This window comes from Dipodomys ordii, unplaced genomic scaffold (assembly GCF_000151885.1).
Source record: "Dipodomys ordii isolate 6190 unplaced genomic scaffold, Dord_2.0 Scaffold60, whole genome shotgun sequence".
Classification (NCBI taxonomy): Eukaryota; Metazoa; Chordata; class Mammalia; order Rodentia; family Heteromyidae; genus Dipodomys; species Dipodomys ordii.
In genome coordinates this window covers 424,375-439,553 of record NW_012267276.1, presented here as the reverse complement: position 1 = coordinate 439,553, position 15,179 = coordinate 424,375, and the positions used below count along the sequence as shown (strand labels likewise).

At 41.4% G+C, this 15,179-nt stretch overlaps 1 protein-coding gene across 1 annotated transcript in view; it reads left to right on the top strand.

The window, feature by feature from the left end:
* The first annotated feature begins 13,045 nt into the window (after positions 1-13,045).
* The window catches only part of Ankrd28 (ankyrin repeat domain 28), a 159,809-nt gene continuing 157,675 nt past the window's right edge, over positions 13,046-15,179 (top strand). Inside the window, exon 1 of the mRNA XM_013022161.1 lies at positions 13,046-13,396. Coding sequence (XP_012877615.1) covers positions 13,370-13,396 — 27 coding nt within the window. The 5' untranslated portion in view covers positions 13,046-13,369. The remainder of the gene's footprint in view (positions 13,397-15,179) is intronic.

The following is a 15,179-nucleotide window of genomic DNA, read 5'->3' as shown; positions in this document are numbered from 1 at the left end:
CAGACTAATTATAGTAGAACAATATATATTTCCTGAAGGACAACATACCTTGACTTCCTACAAAAATGTTCTTCCAAAGTTTTGTTAAACATTGTGTTTGGTTTATGGTTTTGATGGTATTTCCTTTGTTCCTTTGACACAAATAATCATGAGCTAGCTAGAACCAAATAGAGATAAAGGAAAGACAAACACAACTTTGTGAAAGCAGATGGAAACAAACACAGATTAGAGCCCAGTTCAGTACCCTAATATAAACAAGGTTGAACCTCACTTCCTATCTTCATGCTAGAAAAACTGCAGAGTCCTTCATGGTTCACTTTCTTCCTCTTGCAAATCTGGATAATTAAGTGTATCCTTCCTAAATCCCTGTGAAATAGATACCACTTTATGTCACAGAATTATGGGATGGCAGGCCCCTAGGCACCTTGGGAATCATCTAATCTATATCCAGTGTAGAACTAAAGCCTACTGAGTGTGATTACCCATACGGACAGTTTATGATTGCCAAGATTTGAACTAGAATTTGGTTATCCTTAGGCTAGTGTTCTTTCTGCCTCACTATACTGTGACATTTTGTTCTGTTGCTTAGCTTTTAGTGGAGAGGGGGCATAGTCGTTATCTTCTATTATCTCATATGATCTGTGAGGATATGGTCATAATGTGCTTCTCCCACAGTGTTCAGTTGGTTGTAAGTAAATATACTTTTTCAATGAAGGACTGGCCTGCCTACCTCCTTTTCCTATTGTAAGCATCTTCTAAACTCCACTCATTCATGAAAGCGCGCCACTGTTTTCTTCTCTTCTGTGATTCTTTATTCTTAGACTTCCATAGCTGGTCTCTAGCACCTGACAACCTGTCTAGTCAGTTTCCTGCCCTTCTGTTGAGAAGTGATTTTTCCCTACCCACCCCATGCCCCATCATAAACCATAACCCAAATCTTGACTCTAAACTTCCATTATTTGATGACCACCTCCTGTCTTCCTACTTGACTTATGTTCCCCCTCCTACCATTCCCATCAGAAACTTGGATTTTTTGGGCACTATCCATTTCCATCCCCTCCCTCCTCCGCCCCCAGGCTTCCTCTTCTTACTCTCCATCTAGCTGGACTCCAGGGTTCCATCATGTTATTTCTTTGTGTTCACCTGTATTTCCCTTGCCCCTGTCTTCCTCCACCACTTGCCTGGAAAAATGCCAATATTAGTTAAAGCCAACTCTCTGCCTATTCTTTTCCCATTCTCAGCAAATGAAAAAAAAAACCTGATTAAAATAGTCACAGCTCTGCCAATCACAAATGATGGCAAGGCCTTCAGCTAGTGCCCAAAAACCATACTTTCTCAAGTCATCCTTCTCCTACACTTCTTAGCAATGTGATCTCTCTAAATTCTGCACTCTTGATGCCCAGTCCTCATTCTTACCTGATCTTTTGCCTATTGATTCACTGTGGAAAAAAGTAAAATTAAGCAAGAAAGAACTACCACCATCATCTCTAATAATCAATTCTCTCAATTCCACACAACTTTTATTCTTTAAAATGAATGCAGGGTTCTTACTGTTATTTAGGTTAATTTCTTAATCTCTCTCTCCTCTTAGTCACTCTCTCTCTCTCTCTCTCCATGTATCCTATGGCCCAGTTTTGTGACCCTCCTGCCTTAGCCTTGTAAATGCTGAGCATGCACTACTACAACTGGTTAAATCCTTATTGGGAGACAATTCTCCATGTGTCTTAGACATTTCTTTCAGACTATGATGTTAAGATATTTTCTTAAGCTGGGCACCAGTGGTTCATGCCTGTTATCCTAGCTACTCAAGAGGCTGAGATCTGAGGATCGCAGTTCAAAGCCAGCCCAGGCAGGAAAATCTGTGAGACTCTTATCTCCAAGTAACCACCAGAAGAAAACCAGAAGTGGCACTATGGCTCAGGTGATAGATTGCTAGCCTTGAGCTGAAGAGCACAGAGACAGTGCCTAAGCCAAGTTCAAGCCCCATGACTGACAAAAAAAAGAAAGAAAGAAAGAGGGCTGGGAAGGTGGCTCAGTGGTAGAGCGCTTACCTTGCATGCATGGGGCCCTGGGTTCAATTCCTCAGCACCACGTAAGCAAAGAGAAAAAAGCCAGAAGTGGCGCTATGGCTCAAGTGGTAGAGCACTAGCCTTGAGTTGAAGAGCTGAGGGACAGCACCCAGGCCCAGAGTTCAAGCCCTACGACCGGACCCCCCAAAAAGAAAGAAAGAAAGAAAAAAAGAAAAAAAGCTATTTGTTTAATGAACAGCCTTGAAAAACTCTGGAAAATACTGTCTCTGGATCAAACAGTGAAAAGACTTCCCAGTATAATAAACATAATGTTTCTCTTTAGAGAAAAATATGCATCTTTATCACCCAGTCTAAAAGACTCAGGTTCTTATAGCTCAAAATTCCTCACTTAAAACTTACTGCATGTACAATGAGTCACCTTGCCTTCTTCACATTGCTTTGTGGAAATTGAGACTAGAGACTAGAGTTGTGAGAACCAAATCCTTTGTCTCTAACTCAGGAATTTCATGTTTATTAAGCATCCATGCAACTGGCTGTCTAATTTACTAGTTTGCAAGGATGATAAAATCCAAGGCCATTTAGTTCTTGCTATGCTTTCTATCTGAACAGTATCTCCTTTCTTCCTGCCTTCTCTAGGACTCAGCTCCTCAGTGCATCTACTTTCCCTTTTGTATAACCATACCCTTTCCCTTTCCCTTTCAACTGTTCCTACATCTGTATACATGATGCAGTACTTACTGCCTGTAGTACAGGACCAAGTTCCCCTAAGTTTCTCATTCTTCTCTTCCTACTACTGTTGGGTCTCTGCGGTCCTTTGAATCAAGATGACTTGGAAGACTTGTGTTCCTCTTTTCTACTTCTCTCTTGTTTCAATTACATTTTTACTTATAATGTTTTCTGTAAACTAGAAGCCTTTGAATAGTCTAATCCAGTGGCCAGGACTCAGTTTCTTTTTGTCGGTGTTAGCAGCATTCACCCATTGAATGTTCCTTTTTCTTGACTTTCTGTCACAGTTTCTGGTTTGGCTTCTCCAAGTTTCATTGCTAGCTCTCCCTACTCTATTGAGATCATGATTCTGTATTTTTTTCTCTTTATTCCACTAATCTATATATTAAATTTGATGTTTTTCAGATACTAAATTAACCTTACATTCCTGAAATAAATCCCGCTTGGTCATTAGTACATATGTATGTGTACATATATATTATATATAATTTTATTCTTATTAAGGTTTTATACAGGGGGGGAGGCTGGGAAGGGATGTGAAGGGTAAACAAAGGAGGAGGCTGCAATGCTTGATAAGAAATGTATGTATTATCTTGCCCATGTAATTGTAACCCCTCTGTACAGTATGTTCACAAAAAAATAAAATAAAATATATTTTAAAAAGAAAAAAAAGGTGTTATATAGAAAGAGTTACCATTTCACAATTAAAGTAATACATACATTTCTCTTTTGGACAATGCCACCCTTTCCTTTGCTTTCCTTCACTTTCCCCCTCCCATTCTTGCTCACAAGTTGCATAGTTCATTTCCACATAGTATATATACTGAATACTATGAAATACATATTGCTTTTACATTGCTGAATTCAGTTTGACAAGAGAAAAAATGGTGTATAGTTTTCTCATATATATTTGTGTGGCTTTACTATCAGGTTATTAAAAGGGTAATACTAGCCTCAGAAAATAAGATGGGCAGTGTTTTCCAAAAGTTTATAAAGTATTGTCCTTTTTGTTTTTATAAATCCCCAGTCAAGTCATCTGATCCTGAACTTTTCCTTGTGAGATTTTAAATTATCAATTCAATATCTTTATGTGTAATAGGCTTATTCCAATACTTTGCTTCTTCTCTAGTCAGTTTGGTTATTTGTGTAAATCTAGAAATGTATCTACTTTAATGTTTTTTTCAACTTGTTGACATTGATTTATACATAATATTTCCTTATAGTCACAACTTTTGTAGAGTTGGTAGCAATATTCTTCTTTCATTCTTGAATTTAGTAATTAGTTCTGTTTCTCTTTTCTTGCCCATCTAGAAAAAGTATGTCTATTTTGTAAATCTTTTTAAAAAGATCAATCTTTGGAAGTTATTTTTTCCTCTCTACTATTTTTCTGCTCTGTTGTTTACTATTTCATTCCTTCTGCTTGCTTTGGGTTCATCTTTGTCTTTGACTTTTGGTTTCTTGAGGCAGATACTAACTAAGGATCTTAATTTAAGACCTTGTTTCTTTTCCAATATAGGCAACTAGCTTTATAGTTCTAGCATTGCTTTACTTACATCCTATAAATTTTCATGATATTTTTATTTTCATTCAGTCCAATTTATTTAATTCATCTTGTGATTTCTTCAACTTATAGGTTATTTAGATGTGTTTTAAATTTTCTAAATATTTCTTTCTGTTCTAGACCTCTAACATAATTGCAATGTAATCAGATAATGTGATCCATATAGTCTCAATCTTTTTATTGTATTGAGGCTTATTTCAGCATATGGTCTATTTTTGAAATTTTTCTCTGTATACTTGAAAACATGTGCTGTTAGGTCATTTGGTGGAGTAGTCTGTAATATTGGTTGTCAAGTTAAGTTTATAGTGGAATATTGAAACCTCACTTTTTTGGTTTTTTCTGGGGGGTCAGTTGTGGGGCTTGAACTCTGGGCTTGGGCGCTCTCCCTCAGCTCTTCAGCTCAAGGCGAATGCTCTACTGCTTGAGCCACAGCACCATTTCCGGGTTACTAGTGGTTTATTGGAGATGAGAGTCCCATGGACTTTCCTGCCTGGGCTGGCTTGGAACCATGATTCTCAGATCTCAGCCTCCTGTGTAGCTAGTGTTACAGGCGTGAGCCACTGGTGCCTGGCTCCCTTTTTTTTTTCTGGTGGTCTTAAGGCTTGAACTCAGGACCTGGGCACTGTATCTGGACTTTTTGTTCAAGGCTAGTACTCTGCAACTTGAGTCAAAGCTCCACTTCTGGCAGTTAACTAGAGACAAGAGTCTTACAGACTTTCCTGCCAGGGCTAGCTTCGAACTGATATACTCAGATTTCAGTTTACTGAGTAGGTAGGATTAGAAGTGTGAGCTACCAGTACCCAACAACATCTGCTTTTTAATTGAGGGGTATTGAGTTTATTCATATTTGCTTTCCTTTTGCCATAATTTATTGCCATTTAATTAATTAACTAGTTAATTAATGTGGTCTCACACATGCTAAGCACTACCACTGAGCCCATCCTTTCTTTTGCCATTTGGACAACTGTTTGCTGTGAATATTTTTTTATTTCAATGAGGTAGCTGAGGAAAAATTTTAAGCATATGTAAAATGCTAATGATTTAAGTGATATCTCACTGAAAGAAATATGTAAAAATACAGAAAAAGACTATATTACATTTCTGCCATTCAAACATAGCTTCTTTTAATATTATTATATACTTTCTTCCAGGATTTTTCTAGTTATTTTTTCCTATTCATAGATGTTTAGTTGTTTTTTGTTTTGTTTTGTTTTTTGTTTTCTGGGTGGGGCCTGAACTCTGGGCCTGGGCACTGTCCCTCAGCTCTTCAGCTCAAGGCTAACTCTACCACTTGAGCCACAGAGCCACTTCCAGCTTTTTCTGCTTATGTAGTGCTGAGGAATTGAACCCAGGGCCTCATGCATGCAAGGCAAGCACTCTACCACTGAGCCACCTTTCCAGCCTCTACTTGTTGGTTTTTAAGTTTATATTATATACATATATATTGCATATCTTTTTCTAATTCAGTTTATTATATACATTTTCTATGTGTTTCAACCACAGAAGTACCATCACAGAGATACTTGCAAGAATTAGGTAAAGAAGCACCCAGAAGGCTTCTAAATAAATGAAACAATTCTGAATAGCCCTATTGTTGAAATAACTGCATTTGTCAAAAAGTTGGACACGAGAGGGTTGGGATGGAACAAGGTATTTTAGAAACATCTGTTGTACCATGAGTCTTGGTGCTGTTAATTTGGTTTTACTTCTCTACTGACTTTGTGAAATAAAACAAAGGAAAGGCATTTGCTCTCATTTTTGTAGATCTCTTCTTTAAAATGACTAGACTTAATTACTTGGGACAATGAAGCACATTTTTTAGACTACTGATTATATATGTGCATATGCATATAGTCTCACATGCTATCAATGTTGTATGAAATGTTCCTTCAAAAGTTCATGTGTTGGAAGTTTGATCCCTAGCTGGTAGAGCTACTAACAGGTGATCAGATCCTGAGGCCTCTGACCTAATCAATTTAATCCATTGGTGGATTTATAATCCATTGGGAGGTGGGGCCTGGCTGGGGAAGTAGATCACTGGGAGCATGTCTTTGAAGGGTGTATCTTGTCCTGGGCCCTTTCTAGTCATTCTCTCTTTTCTGGCCATCATGAGGTAAGCATCTTTCCTCCGTTCCAGGCCCTTCCACCAAGACGTTCTGCCTTACCAGAGCCCAGAAACAGTGTAGCCAGCTGAATATGCACTGGAACCTTTGAAATCATGAGCCAAAATAAATCTTTATGTTGTTCTCTCAGGTGCTGGTCAAAATGATGAAAAGTCTGACTAATACACTAAAGCTTACCAATTTTATAGTATTTAACACTTTTGTTAGCTTATGTTTCTGATGATGCCTTTTTTCTGTAAGAAAAAGTTTATTTAGGTGATTAAATGCATACAAGTTCATTACTATATATCTTAATTGATATTTCCTTTTACAATAATGACGTTATCTGTTTATACTTTTTTTTTGCCTGTCCCAGGATTTGAACTCAGGGAGGGCCTGGGCACTGTTCTTGAGCTGCTGCTGCTTCCTCCTCCTCCTCCTCCTCTTCTTCTTCTTCTTCCTTCTTCTTCCTTCTTCTTCCTTCTTCTTTCTTCTTCTTCTTCCTCTTCCTCCTCCTCCTCCTCTTCCTCCTCCTTCTTCTTTTTGTTGTTGTCATGGGGCTTGAACTCTAGGCCTGGGCACTATCCCTCAGATCTTCAGCTCAAGGTAAGCGCGCTACTGCTTGAGCCACAGCGCTACTTCCAGTTTTCTTGTGGTTTATTGGAGATAAGAGTCTCACGGACTTTCCTGCTGGGGCTGGCTTTGAACCATGATCCTCAAATCTCAGCCTCCAGAGTAGCTAGGATTACAAGTATGAGCCACTGGTGCCCAGCTCCTTGAGCTTCTTTTGTTCAAGGCTAGCACTCTATCATTTGAGCCACAGCTCCACTTGCAGCTTTTTCTGTGTATGCTAGGCAAGCACTCTAACACTAAGCCACATTCCTAGCCCCTATCTGTTTATTCCTACCAATCTTTTTTACCTTAAATTCTTTTAGCTAATGTTAATGTTACTAGATGAGCAAACCCTTTGATTAGTATTTTCTTGGCATATAGTTCCTTTTAAAATTCTTTCCACCTTGGAAGTGGCGCTGTAGCTCAAGTGGTAGAGCACTAGCCTTGAGCTGAAGAGCTGAGGGGGAGCGTTCAGGCCCAGAGTTCAAGCCCCATGACGGACAAAAAAAAAAAAAAATAAATAAAATAAAATTCTTTCCCCACAAGTTATGATAATGTGTTGTTTTAACCCTATATCTTGCAAAAAGCACATTGCTATTCTAAAAACTTCTAGTATATTGTTGTTGTCATTTTTTTTTTTTTTTGGTTGGTTGTGGGGCTTGAACTCTGGGCTTGGGCGCTGTCCTTCAGCTCTTCAGCACAAGGCAAGTGCTCTACCACTTGGGCCACAGAGCTACTTCTGGTTTTCTATTTTTTTATTGGAGATAAGAATCTCATGGACTTTCGTGCCCAGGCTGGCTTTGAACTGCGATCCTCAGATTTCAGCCTCCTGAGTAGCTAGGTTTACAGGTGTGAGCCACCGGCACCAGGCTTTGTTGTCGTCACTTTTGTATAGACAGGTCTAACCCATTTACATTTATTGCGATGAACAATATACTTGGGTTTCTTCCCATAATCCTATTTGAGTTACCTATTTACTATCTTGTTAATTCTTCTTTTCTTTTTGCCAACAACTAGGTTTTTCTAGGCCATTGTTTTTCTCTCTATACATTTGGAAGCTACATTTTATCTCTTACTTTGGTAAATAAATGTTTCACATGCATATTAGAAAGAAAACTTTGTTATATTTAAGGCAGCCTATAATCTTTTAGACACTATTTCTATTGTAGGAGAATTCTCTGGTTATAAATCTCATCTTCTTGGAATAGGGTTTAGAATTTACAACCATAATGCAATCCTGTGCCATAGGCTCATGCTAAGTAGCAGTGCCTATAGAAATTTGAGGGAGGTGAGGACACAAGCTCTCTGCAGCTTCCACTTTCCTGCTTTCAAGATCAAGTTTCTGACACAGAATTGGCTGACAGCAATTGATGCTGACAGCAGGGGCAAATTAAGAAAAGTTGAGCTCCTGGCACTTGGTACTTGATGGAAACAGCAACAGTTTATCATGTCAGTTCTGTTTCACATTTTATATCACTTTTTCAAGAAGATTAGCCCCAGTTTGTTTTGCTAGCTCTTCCAATGACTATGAGAGCTGTTATCTTTTTCTTTTTCTTTTTTTTTGGGTCTGGTCGTGGGGCCTGAACTCTGGGCCTGGGCGCTGTCCCTCAGCTCTTCAGTGCCACTTCCGGCTTTTTTCTTTTTGCTTATGTGGTGCTGAGGAATCAAACCCAGGGCCTCAGGCATGCAAGGCAAGCGTTCTACCACTGAGCCACCTTCTCAGCCCAAGAGAGCTGTTATCTTTTTAAGAAACCCCTGCATGGATTCTGTACTTTTCAACAAAGAAACTTAACCAATATAATAACTTGTCAAAATCCAAAGTTAAGGAATATTTCACTTCTGAATAAAGTTAAGTCTAGCTACTTTAACTCTGAATTTCCTCCTACTATAATAATCTACTATATTTCTAAGACCAATATTTAAATTTTCCCTTTTTAAGAATTCTAAAATGTTAACACCTAAAATAAGATACTATGGACTTAGTCTGACGAAGATATTTGATAATTCATTTGCTTAGCCATCTCACTTTATTATTTTTAATTCAGCTTTTTTCTTGTTGGGATTTATTTATTCCTTAGGATTTCTTTCAGTGGGCATCTATGCGCCTACTTGAAAGATAGTTTAGGCAGGCACAGAACTCTAGTTTCTCAGTTAGGTCTCTTAATAGAGATGTTTTCTGCCATCTCCCATTACCTATTATTAATGACAAATTTGCTGACAAGATGACTGTCATGCCTTTTTTGCTAATCTGACTTTCTCAGAGGAAGAGTTTAACATTTTTCTTATTGTGTTTGATATTCTGTAATTTTACTACTACTTGTAGGCCCCACTTAAAAAATCCTATTCATACTTGTTTCTTTCTTTGATATAATCACTCATTTTTCCTCTTGAAATATAATCACAGCAGGGCCGGTGGCTCATGCCTGTAATCCTAATTACTCAGGAGGCTAAGATCTGAGGATCGCAGTTCAAAGCCAGCCCAGGCAAGAAAAGCCATGAAACTCTTATCTCCAATAAACCACCAGAAAGTTGGAAGTGGTGCTGTGGCTCAAATAGTAGAGTGCTAGCCTTGAGCTGAAGAGCTGAGTGACAGCAACCAGGCCCAGAGTTCAAGCCCCATGACTGACAAAAAAATAAAAAATAAAAATATATGTAAATATATAATCACAGACATTCTTATCTATATATTCTACTTCTCTATCAATAAAATGTCTTAGATTTATACTGAATGTTCTGATGATACTATCTAGGGCTCTGAACTTTGCTGTATTGGCAGTCAATTGTAGTCATTCTCTATTTCAGGCTCTTCATCAAAATCATTTTTATAAGACAGGGATTTCTAGCTCAAAACCCCCTCTGGAGTTGTCATTTCCAACCACATAACTGCTTTTCTGGCTTTGGAGGACGGCATGCATCCAAGCTCCACCATTGATTAGTCATCAGTGAAACTATTTGGTTAACTCTAGGCATACTTAGCTCCTTTGAGCCCTTTTCCCACATAAAGAGGTTAATGAAGGGGCTGGGAAGGTGGCTCAGTGGTAGAGTGTTTGCCTTGCATGCATGAGGCCCTGGGTTCGATTTTTCAGCACTACATAAGCAGAAAAAGCTGGAAGTGGTGCTGTGGCTCCAGTGGTAGAGGGCTAGCCTTGAGCTGAAGAGCTGAGGGACAGCACCCAGGCCCAGAGTTCAGGCCCCATGACTGGCAAAACAAAAAGAGGTTAATGAAAAACTTACATGAGGTAAAGCATACCATGTAACAGTAAGTAACCAACATGCAGTAGCACAGTAAATAAAATTTGCCTAGTTCAAAGCAGTTGCTTCGCTGGTCATATCTGGATGTTTCAGACATGAATTCTGAATAGAGGCTATCATCACTTCTCTGATTTAGCAATAATGAATGGGTGAGGCATGGGTGCATGAGGCTACAACAAACAATCGGTCATTTCTGGAGATTTGTTAGGACTACTAGCTGCTTTATTATTACTGAGTATTTAATATGTGAACAGAGCTGCAGGCTGTAGTAAAGGAGAATAAGAGGAGAGAGAGAAAAGTGGGAAAAAGAGATGACTGAGAGCCTTTAGGTACCTGGGCCCCACTGGCTTCCACAATGTGAGACTCTTTGGATTACAGATTCCTTCAATATTTGAATATTTTATAATAAACAAGAATAATCTATAACAGTTAAAATATTACCAGAAATTGAACATAAATCTTATTTTACTTTATTGCTCAATGAAATATTTTTTTTATTTCCAATTATTCAAAGTATTAGTCTGACCAGCTGCAGAAATGTAGTTTTTTATATTAATATTAAATTTGAAGGGTTCTTCAGCTTTCCCACAGCCTTTCATATCATTATCTGGTTGGGTAGTGTGAGATGTGTAGGCCAGGTAATGATAAGTTTTTTAGTTTTTTAAACAAATGGTGAAACTGAGACTCAGATGATGCTCAAGGTGAAAATCCAGCTAGGTCTAAAGCATCCTCTATTAAGAGAGCTCATAGCCTACTATAATACAGAGATTGCACACTATAAAACAATAAATTATTGTTAAGTAGGAAATTTCAGAAGAGCCCTGCAAAGTTTTATTAGCTCAGTCATGTATAGTCCATAATTTAAATTCAAACACTTAAAAACACTTTGCCGTTTTCCTAATCAAGTTCCTGTTGTGTCTTTAAATTCTAGAACATTAACCTAAAGGAGAGATTACTGGAAGGGAGAGTGTGTATGAACTCTGGACTAAACAACTGCAGGGTTGAACAATCATACTTATGAATGATTTTTACACCCATTTAATAAGGCAGATAAAGCATTTGGTGGCTAGTAATCACATTCTAGTAAGAGTAACATAACAGCTTTGTTTTGGAGAACTCAAATGCTTTCACAACATTAACATTCACCTTCACTGAACTGATTGAGAGGTTGGATGACAGTGTTCCTATTTATCTGATGGTGTGGAAGAGGTAAAAGAACCAGGAGTTAAGTACTGGAGACCAAGCAAAAGCATCTGACTTCCTTTTTGGCCTCATCAGAACAGTTACATCGAAGTTAGAATTCCTCCATTTTAAGTAGCAAATATCATTTATGAGGAATGTAATTTTAGATAAGAAATGGTTTCAACAGAATTATGACAAAGAACACAGGACCAGACTATTTGGTAATCAGCAGTGTTTTTGAGCTTGTATTTGGATATTTTCATTTTTTTATGGTCCTAAAGATAAGTTTTCTTTTGTTGTTTTTTGCTTTAAGGTCAGCATGATGATAAAACAGTCAGTACTGGAATAGATTCCTGTTTCTTTAGACTGCCATTAGTTTCAAATCGATCCTCTAAATAAAGTCTGTCCCAAGAGACACAAGTGAATGTAGGGAAAGGGGGAATTTTAAAATACAAGCACGACGTCATAAATTTGTGTCCTAACCATCTGTACCTTTTATTAACCAGGGGCTGGAGCCGCCTGGGTGAACAGACAGGCATACAACCAATCTTCTCCCACACAAGCCTGGAATGGTAACAGTGTGCGGCTGCCTAAGAAAGAAAAGCCGTTTCAAGAGCTGTGGGGTGGGCGTGGGGGTGTGTGGCAGGGTGAGGGAGTCGTTTCTCTCCTCCATCCCAGGATGCTATATTATTGGAAATTGTGCACATCTTTATTTTTTTAATTGATTCTTTTCAAGTGGGAGGTAAAATCCTTCGGATACAAAAGAAGAAAGGAAAAAGATCTGCAAGATTGGCAGGGGAGCTTTCGGGAATGGGAACCGCATGCAGCTTTGACAGCCTGGGATTGGGACAGTGGGCAGTCAAAGGCTCATCCACAACCTGTGTGGCTGCAAAGACGACGCCCTTCCGTCCAGCGTGCCAGCATCACCCCCCCCCCCAAGCGGTGCACATCGCCCTGGACAAGGCAGTACCCCCTCGTGGCCACCGCTCACCCCACTCGCTGGGCTCATTCATCCTTCCCAACCAATTGGTGCATTCTCAATCTCCACGTGCAAGTCCAGTCCACCCGTCTCCCCGCCCCAGCCGCTCCCAGATCTCCTCTCTCACACCCCTTCCGGCCTCTCTCACCCGGCCTCTCAAACCCTCCCCAGCTTTTGGGGAGCACCCGCACTCTGCCTCCACGTGGGAATCCTAGCCCGTGGGCTACCCTTCCCCCCCTCCGCTTTCTCCCCTCCCCTCCCCACAGCGTTCCGGTTCCCCACCTCCAGCCTCGGGCTCCGCCCACCGTGCCTAGGGCGCGCGCCCAGCCCAGATACCTGGCTGCCCCTCCCCCGGCCCGCTCCCTGCCCGGAGCGCGCGCGCGCGCCGCCGATCGGCACCCACCCCTCTGGGCTTTCTTCTCCCGCCCCGCCCGCCGCAGGGGAGGGGGGGGAGCGAGCGAGCGAGGCGGCGTAGCCAATGGGCGTTCGGCTTACTCTAGCCTCTCCCCCGCGCGGCCGCCAATCACGGCGGGCGGTGGTGGTAATATTGTGGAGTGGAGTTTGGATGCCGCCGCTCCGCGGGCTGGAGCGGCGCGGCGGTGGCGGCGGCAGCGGCGGGGGCTGCCGGGGTATTTCGGGAAGGGGCGTGAGGAGAAGGAGACGGCGGCAGCGGCGAAGAGGACTACGCGAGGAAGCAGCCGAGGAAAAAAGAAAGGAAGAAAGAGGGCGGGGAGTCCTCCGTGGAGGAGGCGGGACCGGCCAAGCTCCTCACCTCTCGGCGGCGGCGGCGGGCGGGCGGGGAGGCGGTGCCGCCCCCTGCCCGCGTTGTCTTCAGCGAAGCCGGCCGCCGACCCGCTGGCCCCGGGCAGCGGCCCAAGCTGTTGGGGCGGGATCGGTGGGTCGGGTGGCAGCAGCGGCGACCGTCATGGCGTTCCTCAAACTCCGCGACCAGGTAGGTGAGGGGCGGCAGGGCGGGATCACGCCGCCGGGGGGGGAGGGGGGGAAAGGGCGGACCGGCGGTGGGCCCCCGGCTCGGCCGGGTGGCTCAGCTGCGGGGGACCGGGGCCGAGGCCGAGGCCCGGGCTAGGGCTGGCGCCGGCGCGTGACGGGGTTCTAATGACCGCGGGAGCCCCTCATGTCAGAGCCGCCCGGGCCCAGGGAAGCCCACGTGCCGCCAGGGGGCTTGCGGCCGCAGCCGGAGGGGCGGGTTCGGCGCTGGCTGCCTCAGGTCGGGCGCGCGGCCGGCCCGGCGCCTCCTCTTTCTTGCCAGGTGAGGCTGGGGCCTAACAGGTGGCTTTCCGCCGCAGGGCGGGAGCCGCGCTGGCAGCCGTGACCTCGGGTCACGACCTTGTGCTTGGGTTTGCTTCGCGGAATCGTTCGCGGGGCACCCACTCTCCTCTCTCCCGGAAACAACAAACAAAAAAACTGGTTGATTTCTTCTTGGAACTAGTTGTTAGTCTGTGGTGCAAGTTTCCAGACTTGTTTGCTTTTTGACATTTTGTACACCATCTTGGTTACTTTTCTTGTCTGAGGAAAAATACCTGAAGTGCCACACACACACACACACAAAGACGTTGACACGCTGGAATTGGAAAAAAATACTTTGGGTCTAGAAATGAAATCACTACTAAATCTGAACGATTCATATATCTAAAAATGTTGGAAGAATAGTACTAAGGCTTTCAGGCAATGCATACGCTTTAGAAATTTTCTATCTCTTCTTTAAGGTTTGAGAAATGAACGTCTGATCTTTACCAAGTCGCGGAAACTTTAGTGCTGAATGCTTATTTTTGTCATTTGTTTTTCTGAACAGAAGATACTGAACAGATTTGAAAGGAAAGTAACTTGCATACATTGGGAAACTATTCCGAAAGTGAGTACCCCTTTTACAAAGACAAGGGGGAAAACTTGAGATGCAATTTTTATATTATTCCTTTGCAAATATTAGACCTCAAATTCAGTCTGCTTAATATGAATTTTCACTTCATAGATAATATTAGTGTTCATAGCCCTACCTTATGTATCATTTGGTACCAGGAAGGAGCTCATGTTACTATCAGGGTTTTGACAAAACACTGGTTTTTTTTTTTTTTAGTTTATACTTTGTATTTTAAATTACTTGTGGAACTTAACTAGCTTGATAGCCACTAGCCACCTATGGAAACTTTAATTAAAATGAAATAAACTCACTTCTTTAGTCTTGCTAACCATATTTGAAGTGCTCAATAGTCACAACTGTTGCTTACTGTATGGAACAGGACAGATAGAGAACACATCACAGAGTTATAGCAGACAATGCTGTTAATAACAGGTAAAGCATAAATCACATGTAATTATTGTACAGTTAGGAGCATGAAGACCAATATCTAGGTTTGATACTAATCTCATCTGGGAATACTTTGTGCTTCCATTTTTTGTTTCTAGTCCTACACTTTAGAAAAAAAGTTATTTTGTGACTTAGATCATTGTGTGAATTAGGAATCTGGTAAAACTTTATGAAAACACCCAACTCATCAAGTTTAAGCAGAAGCAGAATTACTTTAGTTGGAAATAAAATCTAGTTGCATCTTTGCACCTGAGTATTTAGGAATTGGAATTATGAAGCAGTTGTGACCCTCCTGTAATATTAGTAACCGTTGATACTTTATGATGATAATACTTTATGGTGATATTTACTTATTATTATTTTTTATTTTTTGGGGTCCAGTCATGGGGCCTGAACTCTGGGCCTGGGC